Source organism: Mobula birostris, unplaced genomic scaffold, assembly GCF_030028105.1.
Source record: "Mobula birostris isolate sMobBir1 unplaced genomic scaffold, sMobBir1.hap1 scaffold_287, whole genome shotgun sequence".
NCBI lineage: Eukaryota > Metazoa > Chordata > Chondrichthyes > Myliobatiformes > Myliobatidae > Mobula > Mobula birostris.
In genome coordinates, this window is record NW_027275927.1 from 603611 (window position 1) to 623548 (window position 19938).

At 41.4% G+C, this 19938-nt stretch overlaps 1 protein-coding gene across 7 annotated transcripts in view; it reads right to left on the reverse strand.

Moving 5' to 3' along the window:
• LOC140192866 (WD repeat-containing protein 26) overlaps nucleotides 1–19938 on the reverse strand; it is a 156746-nt gene that overhangs the window by 44841 nt on the left and 91967 nt on the right. For all 7 annotated transcript variants that reach the window (XR_011884474.1, XR_011884476.1, XR_011884475.1 and 4 more), the window contains exons 7-9: nucleotides 12068–12206; nucleotides 9241–9381; nucleotides 8389–8508 (exon numbers count right to left, since the gene is read on the reverse strand). Coding sequence is in view for 3 of the 7 variants with exons in the window: in XM_072250363.1 (XP_072106464.1) it covers nucleotides 8389–8508; nucleotides 9241–9381; nucleotides 12068–12206 (400 nt within the window). In the remaining 4 variants the exon portion in view is untranslated. The remainder of the gene's footprint in view (nucleotides 1–8388; nucleotides 8509–9240; nucleotides 9382–12067; nucleotides 12207–19938) is intronic.

Sequence of the window (19938 nt, forward strand, 5' to 3'; positions counted from 1 at the left end):
AATCAGCATAAGGAATTACTACTCTCTCCCCTTGATGGGTATCACATTCAAAACACCATGCAGGGCCCAGATCTTCACCAAAATGGATCTACAGAACATGTACAACTTGATTCGCATCTCCTATGGGGATGAGAGGAAGATGGTGCTCATAACACCCACTGGCCAGGACAAATACGGAGTGACGTCTTTTGAATTTTCCAACAGTCCAGCCATTTTCTAACCCTTCATCAATGATATCCCCTGAAGCATGCTACACATGGTATCTGTGTCTACCTCGATGACATCCTTATCTTCTCCATTGCCCCTCAAGACGTCTGTTGCATCCATTCAGTCCTTCAGTGTCTCCTCAAAAGTCAACTGTACAAGTTAGAGAAATGCTAGTTCCACACCCCAGTCATTTCTTTCCTGGGTTATGTCCTTTCACCCCAAGGCATAACTCTGGACCCAGAGAAATTGTGCCCTATCGTTGGATACTTCTTGGGATTCTCCAATTTCTACAGCTGTTTCATCTGATACTACAGCTAAGTTACCGCTACTCTCACCAAGTCACCTACCTCAAGGATAACCTGGTCTATTGCTGCAAACCACGTTTTCGAAGAGATCAAGAGATACTTCACCACCACTTCCATCCTCCACCATCTAAAGCTCTTTGGACCATTTGTGGCAGAAGTAGACGCATCTGATGTGAGCACCAGGACCATCCTTCTTTTTTTAAGCGAGGCCCGTACGTGTAGCCACACCACTGTGCGTTCTTCTTGTGTAAGTTAAACTGTGTACAGCACCGTTATAGAGTAGGAGACAGGGAGCTACTCACAATTAAATGGACCTTGGAGGAATGGAGATAATGGCTTTTGGGAAATACCAAGCCCTTCCTGATCTGGACTGATCATTAAAACCTCAAAAAAACATACAACAGACTTGCCAACTCTACCCATGTCAGGCTTGCTGGGCCCCCTTCTTTAAGCAATTCAACTTCATCATCTCCTACTGATCTGTCTCTAAGAACACTAAGGTGGACACCCTGTCAAAACAGTTCACCCCAGCTGAAATTGATATCGATCCTCATCCCATCATTCCACCCTCCCAGATCATTGTCTTGAGAACCAGATCCGCCAAACCCTAAAGCACAAGCCTGTACCAGCTGACACCCATGAGAACTGCATGCAAGTGCTGGCAGCCGTGCGCTCTGAGACACTCAAGTGGGCCCACCCCTCACCCTTCTCTGGCTATCCAAGTGCATTATTGTCTCTGGATTTTCTCTAACATTGGTTCTGGTGGCCCACCATGATCACAGATATACACCAGCACATCGATGCCTGCCCTCAATGAACCAAGTCCAATTCCTCCAACCAGCGGCCTTTGATGGCCATGGCCCAACATTGCCATGGCTTTCATCATGGATTTGCTGCCTTCCGATGGGGCCATGGTGATTATGACAATGGTGGATCTGTTCTCCATGCTGGCCCACTTCATTGCCCTCTCCAAGCTTCCGTCAGCCACTCAGATAGTAGACCTGGGTCTTCAACATATAGTTCACCTCCATGGCTTCCCTCAGGACATTGAATCAGACCAGGGTCCACAATTCATTTCTTGCTTCTGGTGAACTTTCTGTTCTCTCCTCTGCACCTCAGTGAGTTTGTCCTCTGGCTATCATCCAAACCAAAGGGGCAATCAGAAAGAACCAATCAACAAGTGAAGTAGTATCTGCTCTGTGCCAAGATGTCCCACAATGTACACACCTCCTCTGCCACAGGTATGGAGGTAACATCATGCTAGGAGGATGCTTTTCATCTTCATCTATGGGGATGCTTTTCATCTTCATCTATGGGGATGCTTTTCATCTTATGACTGTCTCTTGAAAAAGTTTAGACTGCAAATATATCCCTTCCCACACAAAAAAAAAGTGAAATTGATCTGGTTGCAAACCTGTGGGTGTAGGAAACGTTGAGCAGGTCAGGTAACACTAATGGTGACAGAAATATTGGATCAATATTTTCTGGATGACCTAGAGTAAAATTGGTCAGTTCTGAAACCGATTCAGAGTTACCCAACATTACTGCATTCAGTATTAAGGCCCTTTCAAAATGTCATTGATGGTGGGGAGTGCTGTGCCCCGTGTCGGAGCTGGCTGAGTCTACAACACACCACAGCGTCTTTCGATCCTGCACACTGAAACCTCCATATCAGGCAATGATACAACCATTAAGAATGTGAAGGTGGAGCGGAGTGATGATGGTGCTAAATGGAGACTCCTTTGCTTGCATCTTCAGAAACAGCTTTATTTCCATCTTTGATATCTCTTTTTTCACTCTTTCAAGGTTCTTTTGAAGATCCTGACCTGGAGTTACACTCTGACTTTGGTTCTTTGCAGGAATGGGACCTGCTCTCAGGGCCTCACGATCCGTCAGTTTCCGATATGCCAAGGACACAGCCTAGAAGACTAGTGGGCCTTCAGGGTGCCGGATTTTCATAGCTCTGGAGGCGGACTGATTCAAGGCTGGTGCCGCTGCTGCCCACTGATGTGTTGCAGGAGAACACGAAAGATCGGAAGCAGCAGGTTTGCTGTTGGCCATGTGCCCAGTGGCACAGAGCTCAGAAAAAGTGACGCAACAGACTTTTAACACCATAAAACAGTGAAGTTGTTTTATGTCCCTCTCACTGTGAAATGGGGTCATCTTTTTCCCTTATGAGGGGGAGGGGGGGCGCTTGGGGTATGTCAAATACTGGGTGAACAAGTAGTCTTTGGGTACTGCAAGTCTGTATCTTTATTGATGTTTTGCTGCTCGCTTGAGTGCTTGGTGGGAGACGCCGATGCTTTGTTTTTGCTGGTGATGGTGGGGGTGGGGGGTTGTTGCCTTGTTGCTGCTTGTGCATGGGTGGGGGGAGTTGGGGGGGTGGGTTTTGGGGCTCTAACATATAACTGTCATTCATTCTTTGGGGCACTTTTTTGTTTTCATGGACGTTTGCGAAGAAAAAGAATTTCCGGATGTATATTGTATACATTTCTCTGACATTAAATGTACCTATTGAATGCTCTTCACTGTACATCTGTGGAAATTTGCTAGAGTTTTTGGTGACATTCCAAATCCCCTCAAACTCCTAATGAAGTATAGCTCCTTGGGTGCTTTCTTCATGACTGCATCAATGTGCTGGGCCCAGGAACTTGAAGCTGCTTACTCTTTCCACCAATGAACTCTCAATGAGGACTGCTGTGCGTTCCCTTCCTTAAGCCCATAATCAATTCTTTGGTCTTGCCGACATTTAGGGCTAGGTTATTATTGCAACACCACTCAACTAGATTATCTCTCTCTCTCCCTGCTGTACGCCTCTGTTGCCATCTGAGATTCTGCCAACAACGGTAGTGTCATCAGTGAGCTTACAGAATGCTTGTGCTGTGCCTAGCCACACAATTGAGTATAGAGAGAACAGTTGGCTAAGCACCTATCTTTAATGTGGGCCTGGATTATCAGTGAAGAGAAGATGATACTACCGATCCACACTGACTGTGGTTTCCCAATGAGGAAGTCAAGGTTCCTGTTGCAGAGGGAAGCTCAGGTTTTGAAGCTTTTTGATTAGTACTGAGGGGATAATGAGTTGTAATTAATAAACAGACATGTGAAGTACATACTGCTGTTGTCCATGTACTCCAAAGCCAAGTCACACTACAGAAGAGAATGTGGAGACTTTGCAGAGGGTACACTAGAATATTGCCTGATATTAGCTATAGGAGGGGTTGGATCAACTTGGATTGCTTTCTCTGGAGCACTGGTGGCCAAAGGATGATTCAGGGTGTAAATGCCAAATATTAGAGGGTATAGATTTAAGGTGAGGGGAGAGCAAGTTTTTAAATATTTGCAGAACAAGTTTAGTTTTTTTCCATGGAGAGCAGTAGGTGCCTCATGCTGCAAGGGAAGGCTATAGAAGCAGATACTATAATGGTTAAAAGTCACTTGGACAGGCAGGTAATAGAGAAATACTTACCATGTAAAGACAGATGGGATTAATTAGATTGGTATTGGTGCACATATGGTAGGTGGTGTATTGTACTGTTCCATCTTTTATAATGATCACAAAATCTTGGGACATGAAAGGAAACAGAAACCCTCTGGAGAAATCCATGCAGTCACAGAATAACCATTAAGGTAACATTGGAAATCAGGACTGAACCTGGATTGCTAGAGATATGAGACAGCAACACTATCTCACCAGACATTCAATCACTAGAAATCATTAAGGAGAAGATGGATTCAGACACGAAAGATCGGAGAATTCAGAGCTACGGGTAACTAGCAGAGAGTAGTAGTTGAGTCCAATGACAGATTAGTCATTATAATACTGAACACTACCTCACTTTTTAAAATATACAGTATTTCCATTTTTGCACATTTTAAAAATAATCTATTCAATATATGTTATTGATTTACTTGTTTGTTATGTTTTATTTTATTTTATTTTTTTCTCTCTCTCTCTCTGCTAGATTATGTATTGTATTGAACTGCTGCTAAGTTAACAAATTTCATGTCACATGCCGGTGATAATAAACCTGATTCTGATTCTATATTCTTTTTTATGCTATTTTATGGCCCAAAACAAAGGTGTTCAGTATTTCATCTTTCATCAGGTGGGCTACAATTCACAGCACTTACATGTTTTCTGTGTGAGCTTTCTGTCTTCATTAATCAATCAACCAAATGGCTTCATCAATAGTTTGTCATAATGGCAATCTCAATCACAGGTACTACATTTGCTCTAGTTATCCCTCCCTGCGCCCCCCTCCATCCTCTCTGCTTCTTAAAACTAACTTGGTTTAAAAATTCAACATGAATTGCAGATGTTCAAAAACTAAAATATAAGCAGAAACATGCTGGAAACATTCACCCAGTCAGGCAGCAACAGTGGAAAGAGAAACAGTCAATAGTTCATGTCTGCAACTCTTTGTCAGAAATCAACAGAAATTTGGCTTTCCTCCTCCTGGTTCTGATTAAATGACAATTTAATGACAATTCGGCTTCTCTTTCACAGATATGCTAACAATCTGTACAAGGTACAAGATCCATCACAATCTTACTGAAAGACTGCACAGGATCATAAGGTGTACTTTTGCTTCTATTTATACTATGTAAACTATCTTGTACCTGTGAATATACTAAAAGCTTTCTTAAGTATGTAAAGGGTAAAAAGTTGACGGTAGATATAGGACCAATAGAAAATGATGCTGGAGATATTGTAATGAGAAATGCAGAGATAGCAGAAGAACTGAATGCATGTTTTGCATCAGTCTTCACAGTGGAAGACATCTGCAGTACACTGGACATTCAAGAGTGTCAGGGAAATGAAGTACAGTGGCATACAAAAGTTTGGTCACCCCTGGTCAAAATTTCTCTTACTGTGAATAGTTAAGCCAGCAAAAGATGAACTGATTTCCAAAAGGCATAAAGTTAAAGATGACATATTTCTTTAATATTTTAAGAAAACTTTATTTCTATCTTTTACAGTTTCAAAATAACAAAAAAGGAAACGGGCCCAAAGCAAATGTTTGGGCACTCTGCATGGCAGTACTTAGTAACACCCCCTTTGACAAGTATCACAGCTTGTAAACACTTTTTCTGGGCAGCTAAGAGTCTTTCAATTCTTGTTTGGGTGATTTTCATCCATTCTTCCTTGGAAAAGGCTTCTAGTTCTATGAGATTCTTGGGCCTCTTGCATGCACTGCTCTTTTGAGGTCTATCCATAGATTCTCGATGATGTTTAGGTCAGGGGACTGTGAGGGCCATGGCAAAACCTTCAGCTTGCGCCTCTTGAGGTAGTCCATTGTGGATTTTGAGGTGTGTTTAGGATCATTATCCTGTTGTAGAAGCCATTCTCTTTTCACCTTCGGCTTTTTTTTTTTTACGGACGGTGTGATGTTTGCTTCCAGAATTTGCTGGTATTTAATTGAACTCATTCTTCTCTCTACCAGTAAATGTTCCCCGTGCCACCGGCTGCAACACAAGCCCAAAGCATGATCGTTCCACCCCCGTGGTTAACAGTTGGAGAGGTGATCTTTTCATGAAATTTTGCACCCTTTTTTCTCCAAACGTACCTTTGCTCATTGCGGCCAGAAAGTTCTATTTTAACTTCATCAGTCGACAGGACTTGTTTCCAAAATGCATCAGGCTTGTTTAGATGTTCCTTTGAATCTTTTGAATAGAACTTTTTGGCTGCAATGAGCAAAGGTTTTCTTGCTTAAAATATTAAAGAAATGTGTCATCTTTAACTTTATGCCTTTTGGAAATCAGTTTATCTTTTACTCGCTTAGCTATTCACAGTAACAGAAATTTTGACCAGGGGTGCCCAAACTTTTGCATGCCACTGTATGTGCTCAGGAAGCTTAATGGTCTGAGGATGGATAAATCTCTTGGACCTGATGGAATGCACCCTCGGGTTCTGAAGGAAGTAGCTGGAGAGATTGCGGGGACATTAGCAATGATTTTTCAAGAATCGATAGATTCTGGCATTATACCGAATGACTGGAAAATTGCAAATGTTACTCCGCTACTTAAGAAGGGTGGGAGGCAGCAGAAAGTAAACTATAGAACTGTTAGCCTGACATCAGTGGTTGGAAAGTTGTAGGAATTGATTGTAAAGGACGAGATTACAGAGTACCTGGAGGCACATGACAAGATAGGCCAAAGCCAGCATGGTTTCCTGAAAGGAAAATCCTGCCTGACTAACCTACTACAATTTTTTGAGGAAATTACAAGCAGGGTAGACAAAGGAGACGCAGTAGATGTGGTGTACTTGGATTTTCAGAAGTCCTTTGACAAGGTGCTGCACATGAGACTGTTTAGCAAGATAACAGCCCACGGAATTACAAGGAAGTTACGAGCATGGGTGGAGCATTGGCTGATCGGCAGAAAAGAGTGGGAATAAAGGGATCCTATTCTGGCTGGCTGTCGGTTACCAGTGGAGTTCCACAGGGGTCGGTGTTGGGACCACTGCTTTTTATGATGTATGTCAATGATTTAAGACTATGGGATTAATGGATTTGTGGCTAAATTTGCTGATGATACAAAGATCGGTGGAGGAGCCGGTAGTGTTGAGGAAACAGGGAGCCTGCAGAGAGACTTAAGATAGTTTAGAGGAATGGGCACAGTAGTGGCAAATGAAATAGAATGTTGGGAAGTGTATGGTCATGCACTTTGGTGGAAGAAATAAACAGGCAGACTTATTTAGGTGGGGACAGAATTCAGAATGCCGAGATGCAAGGAGACTTGGGAGTTCTTGTGCAGGACACCCTAAAGGTTAACCTCCAGGTTGAGTCGGTGGTGCAGAAGGTGAATGCAATGTTGGCATTTATTTCTAAAGGAATAGAAAATAAGAGCAGGGATGTTGTGTTGAGTCTCTATAAGGTACTTGTGAGACCACACTTGGAGTATTGTATACAGATTTGGGATCCTTATTTTAGGAAGGATATACTGACATTGTAGAGGGTTCAGAGAAGATTTATGAGAATGATTCCAGGAATGAAAGGGTTACTGTATGAGGTATGTCTGACAGCTCTTGCGCTGTATTCCCTGGAGTTCAGAAGAATGAGGGGGGATCTCACAGAAACATTCTGAACATTAAAAGGCCTGAACAGATTAGATATGGCAAAGTTATTTCCCATGGTAGGGGAGTCCAGGACAAGAGGGCACGTCTTCAGGATTGAAGGATGTCCATTTAGAACAGATGTGGAGAAATTGCTTTAGTCAGAGGGTGGTAAATCTGTGGAAGTTGTTGCCACGAGCGGCTGTGGAGGCCAAGTCATTGGGTGCATTTAAGGGAGAGATAGATAGGTTCTTGATTAGCCAGGGCATCAAAGAGTATGGGGAGAAGGCAGGGGAGTGGGGATGACTGGAAGAATTGGATCATCTCATGATTGAATGGCAGAGTAGACGCGATGGACTGAATGGCCCACTTCAGCTCCTATATCTTAATGGTCTTATGTAGCTAAAGGAGGAATTTTGACAAGGATTGAGGGAAAACCAAGGAGATTAATAAGTCATTTTAGTCTTTGTGATTAAAGAGCTCATAATATCTTTGCATCTGTGGAAGATGAATTTAAGTGGAATGTAATATACAACTTTTATACAATATGCCAAAATAAGGGCACACATGATGTTTATTTAACAGCATGCCCACATGACTGCCCAATCAAACCATGTTAATAAATACAAAAGAACAGAAGATGCTGAAAATCTCAACAAGTCAGACAACTTCTGTAGAAAAAGAAATAATCACTCATATTTTCCAACATTTTCTCTTTCGCTTCAGATTTTCAGCATCTGTACTTCTTTTATTTTCAAAATACGATCTTGTTACTTAGAGGTATGCAGAAAGATATTAAATAGAAAATGAACAACTCACACACTGATAAAATTGCCCACGTTGTCCACCTGTCACAAAACGTTTTCCATCTGAGTTCCAAGCCACACTTGTTAGACTATCCTCATGGGATTGGCTCATCTTGGTCCTGAGCTCTCCTGTCTGTAGAAAAACAAATTTAACTATTAAACGTAAAGTGACTTATGTCAGATGTAATTAGATATTTACATATCTTATGTGTTGTGAAACAGTGCAAAGGTATAGGAAGAAAACTTCCAATAATGCAATACTCTAGCACAAGGTTTCCTTTACTTGTTCCTGCCAAGATTTCACAAGTTTTTGGTTCAAATCAGTCAAAAGATGAAATTCAATCTATTTTTGCTTTAGAGGGTACTTTCAATTTTTAAAATGTACATGAAAAAATTGCAAGATAAAAAATTATATGCAATTTTCTCGTGCAAAGGTGCAGCTAATTGCACTACTTCTATGTGCCTAAATGACGCTGACTTCTTATATCCCCAATCCAAATATCCACCTCATCTTTTCAATCACTACACTTGATTTTTTCTGTTGCTTAAGTCACAATGGGCTATATTTGATGAAGAGCACCAGTTTTACTTCAATTTAAAAACAATTTACAAAAGGTCAGCACTCATTTCAATGCTGTCTCACTTTTTTTTAAACTGACACCTGTTGCAGAAGCTACCACTACAAAGTCCTTCCCACAGACTAACAGGTAACATTGTTTAGATTGATTATCTCCAAGGAACTTCCAATATCCACTATTTGGGTACAATGGTGCAGACAAGGAAGGGACTGGTTTGTGTCAAAGTCACTTAGGAATTGTTACTTGAGACAATAAAAATATCTGTTAAGATTCTGAGCATTCCTTACCTGCACATTCCAAAGCCATAGTTCAGAGCAATCATCAGGGCCACAGGCCAAAAGGTAATTATCATCAGGACTCCAAGCCAAGTATGATACTCCATAAGCATGACCTTCTAAAGTCTTAAGCAATCTAAGCTGATGAGTGTCCTAACAGAGGAAAAAAAGCAAAGCCTGTTCTTGAATTATGTCAGCATAACTAATATAGTTGGTTCCTTAAGGTTGTTATAGCTGGGGGACAAGCTCCCACTACAGATTAAATGCTCCCAATGAAATGCGCCCCAATAGCCTCTGACAACCAACTCCAGCTCCAGGCCTTCACATGCTACTAAGCCCAGTGGAATCACTTCTACTGACAGGAGAAACGGCAAAGACGGGTTACTGGCACCTTAAAACCAGTTGCTTCAGGCAGATGGGGGCTCATCAGCTGTGGCTGACAGCTCATCTCGGAGAAGGAAAACTCTAATCTCAAACCTCTGCTGCCTTGTGGCTAAACCCACTCTTGGGGAAGGCTTCAGGAGTAAATCCTGAGGGAATATTATGGGGCTGGAGTCCCTAATGCTGACTGGCAACTCCAATGATGCTGCCATCCTCTGGGTTCATCAGATGCATGGACAGAGGGAGCTTGCTCTCCATATTGTACTGCCCAGCTTGCATATCTAGACAGCTCGGATGCAATATCCACGGTCACCTCTGATCGGAGGCCTCAGACTAATATAGTTGGAAAATTAGGATTATGCACAACATTGCTCAAAGAGAATGGACATTGACTTCAATCACCTACATTCAATTGCACTTTTACCTTTCTAAAATAAGGACTCATTCCTCCAATATTTAAAAGCTGCAGACACGAAGCTACACCCAATTTCAATGCAGCACTACTGCATTAAGACTTCAAAAAAGTGCCATGGCTCAGTTGACAACTGTCAGCTCAGACAGAAATCTGTAATTTAAATTGCCACTTGAAAAGCAAATAGATATCTAAGTTGATACTCTAGTGCAGTACCAATGACATGCTGCAGCCCTGAAGGTGTCATATTCAGATGATGGATCAGTCTTCAGGTGAATGTAAAAGATTCTGTAGCCTTCTTCAAAGAACAGGGGTAATATCCCTAGTGTCTTGGTCAATTAATCCATTAATCATCTTCAAAATTAAACCTGTCACAGCTGTTTGTGAAAGCTTGGTGTACTCAAAGACTGTCAGGTTTCTTACAATATAACTACAACAATGAATGAAAAATAAAATGTCCTAAGGTTATGAAAAGTAGTCTGTGAGAGTAAACTCTTTGCTCTGAGTTTGGATGGAGAATCACAAGCCAAATGCTGCATTGACATTCAACATGAAGTAATGTTTTAATATTTTCAATACATTGTGCTAAATGAATAATGCTGCATTAATACCGGAAAATTTGAACTATTTTAGCTGTACAGCTTTATTATTAACTAAGAGTAAGGTTAAGTTTTTCCCAAAGTATAAATAAGAATATTGATCAAACAATACTTCAGGGACGGCAAAACCTCAAAGGAAAGAAATGAAGTATAAAAACCATACACTTTTGTAAATAATATGCTTCATTAATACTTTTGTGAGGATGATTGGCTATGAACATCAATGAAATGTGAGGAGAACAAACAAGGCAAGTGAAGGCAGAATTAATGACAGGATACTCAGTTCAAATAAAGGAATTTTATGTCCAGACATCCACAACATATCAGGGAAGGTATGTGTTAGCAGATATGATTATTAAAAAAATATGGGAAATCTCTCTTTACTAGCTGAGGAAATGAGAACAAGAGCTGGGAGATCAAGCCAACACTGCCAATACTGTTTAAAGTTGTGAGTGGCCAAGACAGGTTAAACACAAATTTCCCTGAGCTGTAAAGTCAATGACTTGCAGCCTTTAACAAACAGGAAGAAAATTATGGGAGCATTTAGAATTTTTTTTCTATTATTCAAAGTGGTGGAGATCCAGAGTTTACAGTCTTGAAGGACAGACAAGGCCAAGACTACATGGATTAACTATGGATATAACGCACCATAACCTACATAACTACAAAGGAAGAGATGGATAATAATTTTGGTGTCAATCATTTTAGCCAGTTCGTCTCCTGTAACAAATTCCTATTGCTGTGTTCTACAAACAAAAGCAAGTTGTTATAATATGGATATACAGGTGTTCCCCGCTTTCCGAACGTTCTCTTTACGACATTTCGCTTTTACGAAAGACCTACGTTAGTACTTGTTTTTGTTAACCAAAAGAGGATTTTCACTTTTACGAAAAAAGACGCTTGCTTTAAACTTGTGTTTACTCTGAGAAAGACTACCGTGACCAAGAAGCCTTGAGTGGGCAGGTGTGTGCGCATGTGTGACATGCGAATGCATTTACGTATGCATGCGTGACGTGCACGTGTGTACATGCTGATTTTTTCAACGAATCGATTTTGGCTCGAACTTCCTGATTCTGTTAAGTGAAACTACACTGTACATACATTATTTCTACTTTATATAGGCTGTGTACTTATATCATTCCTGCTTTTACTATATATTACTGTTATTTTAGGTTTTATGTGTATTTGGTAGGTTATTTTTTGGGTCTGGGAACGCTCAAAAAATTTTCCCATATAAATTAATGGTAATTGCTTCTTCGCTTTACGCCATTTCGGCTTACGAACAGTTTCATAGGAATGCTCTACATTCGGATAGTGAGGGGAAACCTATATTGAGAATATTAAGACAAACTACAATAAACAGTGACCCAAATCATTTACAAAAAACACACAATAAAGGCTCAACTTGATTAAGAAAGATGTTTTCCTGTGGCCTTGTGATACTTACAGGATCAACCTGCCATACGATAACTGTGGTGTCCTTGGATCCTGTTGCTAATTTACTACCATCATTGGAGAACTTGCAGAACCATACTTCATTGCAGTGCTCAGTGAGAATCTGTTGTGTGTAGCAAGGAAACTGCTTCCTTTAAAAAAAAAGGAAAAACATGACTATTTGTAAACGTGTTAAGAGTTGTACAGGTTACCATAAGAATAATAATTGGAGATCCAGGATTACCTGTGGAATATAATATTCTGAGGGATAGGATTTATGTTCACTTCAAAAGGAAGGGACAGATTGGGAAGAGTCAGCAGAGGATATCATGCCTCACAAATATGATTAAATTTTTTGAAACAATAAATAAGGAAGCTGATGAAAGCACAGTATTAGATGAACACAGACATCATTAAGGCTTTTGCTGAAGTTCTATATGTTGGTCCAGAAGATTAAGGCTCAAAGGATCTGAAGCATTTTGGCAAACTAGACACAAAATTGGTTTAGTGATAGGCAGCAGAGGGAAGTGGTGGATGAGTATCTTTTGACTGAAAATCTTTAACAAGTGATATACTGCAGGGATCATATGAGGGGTGATTGATAAGTTCGTGGCCTTAGGTAGAAGGAGTCAATTTTAGAAAACCTAGCACATTTATTTTTCAACATAGTCCCCTCCTACATTTACACACTTAGTCCAACGGTCATGGAGCATACAGATCTTGGACCTCCAGAAAGTGTCCACAGCAGGGATGATTGATAAATTCGTGGCCTAAGGTAGAAGGAGATGAGTTATACAGCTCTCATTACATGCACACGCAGTTCAACTCTGAGTGATTATGCAGGAGGTTTGAAGTTAATAACTCATCAGGGGTGATTGATAAGTTCGTGGCCTAAGGTAGAAGGAGATGAGTTATTAACTTCAAACTTGCTGCATAATCACTCAAAGCATTGATCTGCATAGATAGAATAGATATTCAATCTTATTCATCCAGTGGTAGAGTCTAGAACTAAATGGCAAGTTTAAGATGAGAGGAAAGACATTTAAAGGCAATCTAAGTTTTTCATCCAGAGAGTGGAGAATATTTGGAATGAGCTGCCAGAGGAAGCAAATATAACTACAATATTTAAAAGGTATCTGGACGGGAAAGACAGAGGAAACAGGTCTAATTTAGGCAAATGGGATTAACATAGATGAACATGGATTAGGAGGGTTGTACATTTCTAAGATTATATGACTATCTATATTTGTTACCATCTTCTTGATTCATTGATTATCATGATCTGGATATTTTAGCTGTGTACACACTTAAAATTCACGATTACAGAGGCAGCAATGCCCAGGTAGAGAAGAAGCAATGAAATTCTTTCATGAGTATCCAGAGAAACCAAATTCCGGGCAGAAAACACGTACTTAGTGTTATACTCCACCAAAAGGACTTTAAAATCATACTAAAGTTATCTCCTCAATCTTCCTTTTAGAATTACAAAATTAACAAAGGAAGTTCCTTTCATCTTGCAAGGATTTATGAACATTATTATAAAAGTTTTTTTGTCTGAGACAGCAGATGCATTCAGAGGCACTTTTTAATACATCTAGATTACACCCTTGGGTTGACTCACATTGAATGCTAGGATGTTTAAAATAAAGCAATACCTTTTCCAACACATGCGATGGAATCATTTCTAGAATATTAATTCCAGAGAAAGATATAATTTTCTAAGCACTAGGCATAGGGCTTATTCTGGGTGTTCAGACATGCCTCAGGTGCAATTAACAGTAAGGAATTATGCAAACAGAACTACGAAGTTTCTTTTCCTCCAAAGGTATACTACAAAGAATATAAAGGAATATAAGGAATATAAAGGTGTTCGTATGCGTCGTCATCTTACTCTCTTGGGGGCCAACCAAAGGTGCTTTCTTCTTTGTAAAATTTGTTTTTATAGTCCAAAGACAATTCTACTTCAAGAACTTTGAGTACTATAGGGCTACTCCATCAGTGAGCTGCTCACTGATCAGAGTAGCTGGACTGGTGTTGGTGGTGAAGCCGGCTGAGATGTCAAAGGAGCCAGTTGGAATATTGAGAAAGAAGATGGTTGGGGTATTGGGAAAGGACATGGCCAGGATGTTGGAGGAGCCAGTTTGGGTTTGGAGGAGCTGATCTAGCTGCAGACCGTGTTGCTGCCAGCCACTCAGAAGCATTGGAGTTGGTGCAGTAAAACCACAGGGGATTGTCTCGGACAGTGATAATGTAAACTGTCACAGGCCTGTGACCCTTGTCTGGTGGAGACAGTTGACATGGGAGTGGTGTAGCCTCAGTTCTAGAAAGGACTAGAGCTCAAGTCTCAGTCTTGCATGCTGCTGTAAGACCAGATGAGAGATTACAGTGTGGTGTCTGCACTCGGCTAGGTTCTGGCCTCTTCCATTGGTGTTGCCCTTCCATGTTTGAGCGGTGTAATGACAGGTTGGATTGTGTACGTCTACACACTGCTGGGAGACTGTAACACTGACTGCTGGACATTGTCACTCAGGGTCTTGGAGTATATATGTTTTTTTTCCCCCCAAGTGAATATGCTTCTTTGCTACACACATCAAAGTTGCTGGTGAACGCAGCAGGCCAGGCAGCATCTCTAGGAAGAGGTACAGTCGACGTTTCAGGTCGAGACCCTTCGTCAGGACTAACTGAAGGAAGAGTGAGTAAGGGATTTGAAAGTGGGAGGGGGAGGGGGAGATCCAAAATGATAGGAGAAGACAGGAGGGGGAGGGATGGAGCCAAGAGCTGGACAGGTGATTGGCAAAAGGGATACGAGAGGATCATGGGACAGGAGGTCCGGGAAGAAAGACGGGGTGGGGGGGGACCCAGAGGATGGGCAAGGGGTATAGTCAGAGGGACAGAGGGAGAAAAAGGAGAGTGAGAGAAAGAATGCGTGTATATAAATAAATAACAGATGGGGTACGAGGGGGAGGTGGGGCCTAGCGGAAGTTAGAGAAGTCAATGTTCATGCCATCAGGTTGGAGGCTACCCAGCTGGAATATAAGGTGTTGTTCCTCCAACCTGAGTGTGGCTTCATCTTTACAGTAGAGGAGGCCGTGGATAGACATGTCAGAATGGGAATGGGATGTGGAATTAAAATGTGTGGCCACTGGGAGATCCTGCTTTCTCTGGCGGACAGAGCGTAGATGTTCAGCAAACCGGTCTCCCAGTCTGTGTCGGGTCTCACCAATATATAGAAGGCCGCATCGGGAGCACCGGACGCAGTATATCACCCCAGTCGACTCACAGGTGAAGTGAAGTGAAGTGAAGTGAAGTGAAGTGAAATGGGGCCTCCTGTCCCATGATCCTCTCGTATCCCTTTTGCCAATCACCTGTCCAGCTCTTGGCTCTATCCCTCCCCCTCCTGTCTTCTCCTATCATTTTGGATCTCCCCCTCCCACTTTCAAATCTCTTACTCACTCTTCCTTCAGTTAGTCCTGACGAAGGGTCTCGGCCTGAAACGTCGACTGTACCTCTTCCTAGAGATGCTGCCTGGCCTGCTGCGTTCACCAGCAACTTTGATGTGTGTTGCTTGAATTTCCAGCATCTGCAGAATTCCTGTTGTTTATACTTCTTTGCTCACTATTTTGAAGTTTACTTGCTATTTTAAATGTTCTGTACCTCGGCCCCAGAGGAATATCGTCTCATTCAGTTATATCTATGTATGGTTTGAATGATAAATAAACTTCATTTGATTTGATTTGAAATGTTTAATAATGAGCTAAAACCTGCTTCCAGCAGCCAACTGTCCACTGTTATCTTTATCAACTATGGATTTACAAGTTTTGTGGAAATTGCAATCAAAAAATTGCAACTAGGTTAGTGCTGTCCAGGTCTAAATTGGTGAGACCGTGGATGGTGACAGGGCTTGTGAATCACGATGTTGCCTTATTGGCAGGGAGAAAAGAAAGGACAATCAAAATATGCTTTGCCTTTTGAAAAATATCTTTCACAGCCATAAAGTTATCCCACAGTCATTCAAAAAAACTTTACAATCAATTAAGCAATTGAAAATGTTAAAGCAACAATTAAGTTTAAAAAAAATTCATTTTACCTGAGAGCAATTTTCCTTAAAATCAATAAGGTCACTCAAGTAGATTCCCTAGCAGAAATGTGCGAAACCCGCAGCAAATTTGTGCTCTACAGTTGGAATCCAACAAGGCCAGGAAGTCAGTGGAGAATCGAAAAAAATTACCACCAGGGCTCCACCAATAAGCTTCCGATTTCCATATTCGTATACGAATTCCAACTTCCTGACAATAATATGGGTAAACACCAGCAGTTTAATGCACAGCTTGCTGGGAACTGAGTGCATCTCCAAGGAAGCTCTGACCATTATCTCAGGGTTCAAATACCAGATGAAATCCAAAGAAACAGAATCATCAGTGGAGACACATATAAAGTTGACAATTCCTAAAAAATTCTCAATAAACTTTAACAAATAGAGTCATACAGTACAGAAACAGACCCTTTAGCCAAATTGCTCCATCTAAGCTAGTCACACGTCTGTGTTTGGCTCAAGTCTCTCTAAACCTTTCCTATCCAAGTAACTTTTAAGAGCTGTTAATGTACCTACCTCAACCACTTCCTCTGGCAACTTAGATTCTACATATTGACCACCCACAGGGTGAAGGAGTTGCTCCCTAGGTTCTATTAAGTCTCTTCCCCCTCACCTTAAACTTAATGCCTTCTAGCTCTTGATCCCCCTTCCCACAGAAAAACACTGTGCATTTACCTTATGTAAGTCATACATGATTTTATACATTTCTTTAAGCTTATTCCTCATTTGCCTACACTCTAATTAAAACAGTCCCAACCTCACTCTATATCTCAGTCATGGATATGACTGGACTATAGGAAGGACTCTAGGAATAATACTATAAGACATAGGAGCAGAGTTAGGCCATTCGGCCTACTGAGTCTGCTTCGCCATTTACGTATTCCTGGCTGATCCATTTCCCTCTCAACCCCATTCTCCTGCCTTCTCCCGGTAACGTTTCATGCCCTGACTGATCAAGAACATATCAACTTTCACCTTAAGTGCATCCAATGACCTGGGTTCCACAGCTGCCACAAATTCACCACCCACTGGCTAAAGAAATTTCTTATTTCTGTTCTAAATGGACACTCCTCTATATTGAGGCTGCGCCCTCATATCCTAGACTCCCCCATTATAAGAAAGATCCTCTCCACATCCTTTCAACATTAGATAGGTTTCAACGAGATCCCCCCTCCTCATTCTTTTAAATTCCAGCAGGTAAAGGCCCAGAGCCATCAATTGCTCCTTGCACAGTAAGCATTTCATTTCTGGAATCACTTTCGTGAACCTCCTCTGAACCCTCTCCAATGTCAACACACCCAGCCAAAATTACTCACAATATTTCAAGTTGGGCCTCACCAGTGCTTTTAGGGAATTCTGTATGATGACTCCCTTTGCACTTCTGATTTTTGAATTTTCCCCCGTTTAGAAAATAATCCACACCTTTATTCTTTCTACCAAAGTGTATGACCATACACTTCCTGACACTGTATTCCATTTGCCACTTCTTTGCCCGGTTTCCTAATCTGTCTAAGCCCTTCTGCAACCTCCCTGCTTCCTCAGTACTAGCTGCGCCACCACCTAGCTTCATATCATCCGCTAACCTGGCCACAAAGCCATCAATTCTGTCACCCAAGTCATTGACATACGATGTAAAAAGCAGCCCCAGCACCGAACTGCAGAACACCACTAGTCACAGGCAATCAGAAAAGACTTCCTTTATTCCCACTCCCAGCTAACCCTTTATCCATGGTAGTATCTTTCCTGTAATATCATGGGCTTTATCTTGTTAAGCAGCCTCATGTGCACACCTTGTGACTACTGAAAATCCAAGTAGACAACATCCACCACTTCTCCTTTGTCTACCCTGCCTGTTATTTCCTCCAATAATTCCAACAGATTTGTCAAGCAAGATTTTTCCTTAAGGAAACCATGCTGATTTACCGGGTGCCTCCATGTACCCAGAATCCACATCTTTAACAATCAGCTCCAACATCTTCTCAACCACTGAGGTCAGGCTAACTGACATTTAATTTCCTTTCTTCTGCTATCCTCTCTTCTTGAAGAGTGGAGTGACAAATGCAATATTCCAGTCCTCCAGAACCATTCCGGAATCAAGTGATTCTTGAAAGATCATTACTGATGCCTCCATAATCTCTTCAGCTACTACTTTCAGAAATTTGAGCTGTAATCCATCTGGTTCAGGTGACCTACCTACCTTCAGACCTTTCAATTTCTCAAGCACCTTCTCCCTGATAATAGTAACTGCACTCACTTCTGCCCTCGATACTCTTCAACTTCCAGCATACTGCTCATGTCTTCCACAGTGAAGACTGATGCAAAATACTTATTCAGTTTGTCCGCCATTTTCTTTCCCCCCCATTATTACCCCTCAAGCATAATTTTCCAGTGGGCTGATATTTACCTCTAGCCTTTCTTTTACTCTTAATAGAACATAGAATAGTACAGCACAGTACAGGCCCTTCGGCCCACAATGTTGTGCCGACCCTCAAACTCTGCCTCCCATATAACCCCCCCACCTTAAATTCCTCCATATACCTGTCTAGTAGTCTCTTAAATTTCACTAGTGTATTTGCCTCCACCACTGACTCAGGCAGTGCATTCCACGCACCAACCACTCTCTGAGTAAAAAACCTTCCTCTAATATCCCCCGTTGAACTTCCCACCCCTTACCTTAAAGCCATGAGCAGTGGTGCCCTGGGGAAGAGGCGCTGGCTATCCACTCTATCTATTCCTCTTATTATCTTGTACACCTCTATCATGTCTCCTCTCATCTTCCTCCTCTCCAAAGAGTAAAGCCCAGCTCCCTTAATCTCTAATCATTTACAGGTGTCCCATCGCTTTCTGAACGTTCTCTTTACAACATTTCGCTTTTACAAAAGACCTACATTTGTACCTGTTTTCGTTAACTGAAAGAGGATTTTCACTTTTACGAAAAAAGACGCTCGCTTTAAACTTGTGTTTACCCCGAGAAAGACTACCATGACCATGAAGCCTTGAGCAGACAGGTGTGTGTGTATGTGTGACGTGAGAATGCGTGGCATGCACATGCGTGTACGTGCTGATTTTTTTCGACAAATCGATTTTGGCTCAAACTTCCTGATTCTGTTAAGTGAAACTACACTGTACATACATTATTTCTACTTTATATAGGCTGTGTATTTATCGTATCATTCCTGCTTTTACTATATGTTAGTGTTATTTTAGGTTTTGTGTGTTATTTAGTATGATTTGGTAGGTTATTTTTTGGGTCTGAGAACCCTCAAAAAATTTTCCCATATAAATTAATGGTAATTGCTTCTTCGCTTTTACGCCATTTCGGCTTACGAACGGTTTCATAGGAACGCTCTACATTTGGGTAGCGGGGGAAACATGTATCTTGGGAAAAAAAAACTTTTGTTATCCTCTTTGATACTGTTGGCTAGCTTACCTTCATATTTTGCCTTCTGTTGGCTTATTTTAAAAGATTCCCAATCCTCTACCTTCTCACTAATTTCTGCTCTATTATATGCCATCTCTTTTGCTTTTATGTTGGCTTTTACTTCCCTTGCCAGCCATGGTTGCGTTATCCTGCCTTTTGAATACTACTTCTTTGGGATGTATCCATCCTGTGCTTTCCAAATTGCTCTCAGAAAATCCGGCCATTGCTGCTCTACTGTTATCCCTCCTAGTGTCCCATTCCAGTCAACGTTGGCCTGCTCCTCTCTCATGCCTCTAATTCCTTTTACTCCACTGTAATACTGATACATCTGACTTTAGCTTTTCCATCCCAAATGCAGAGTGAATTCTAT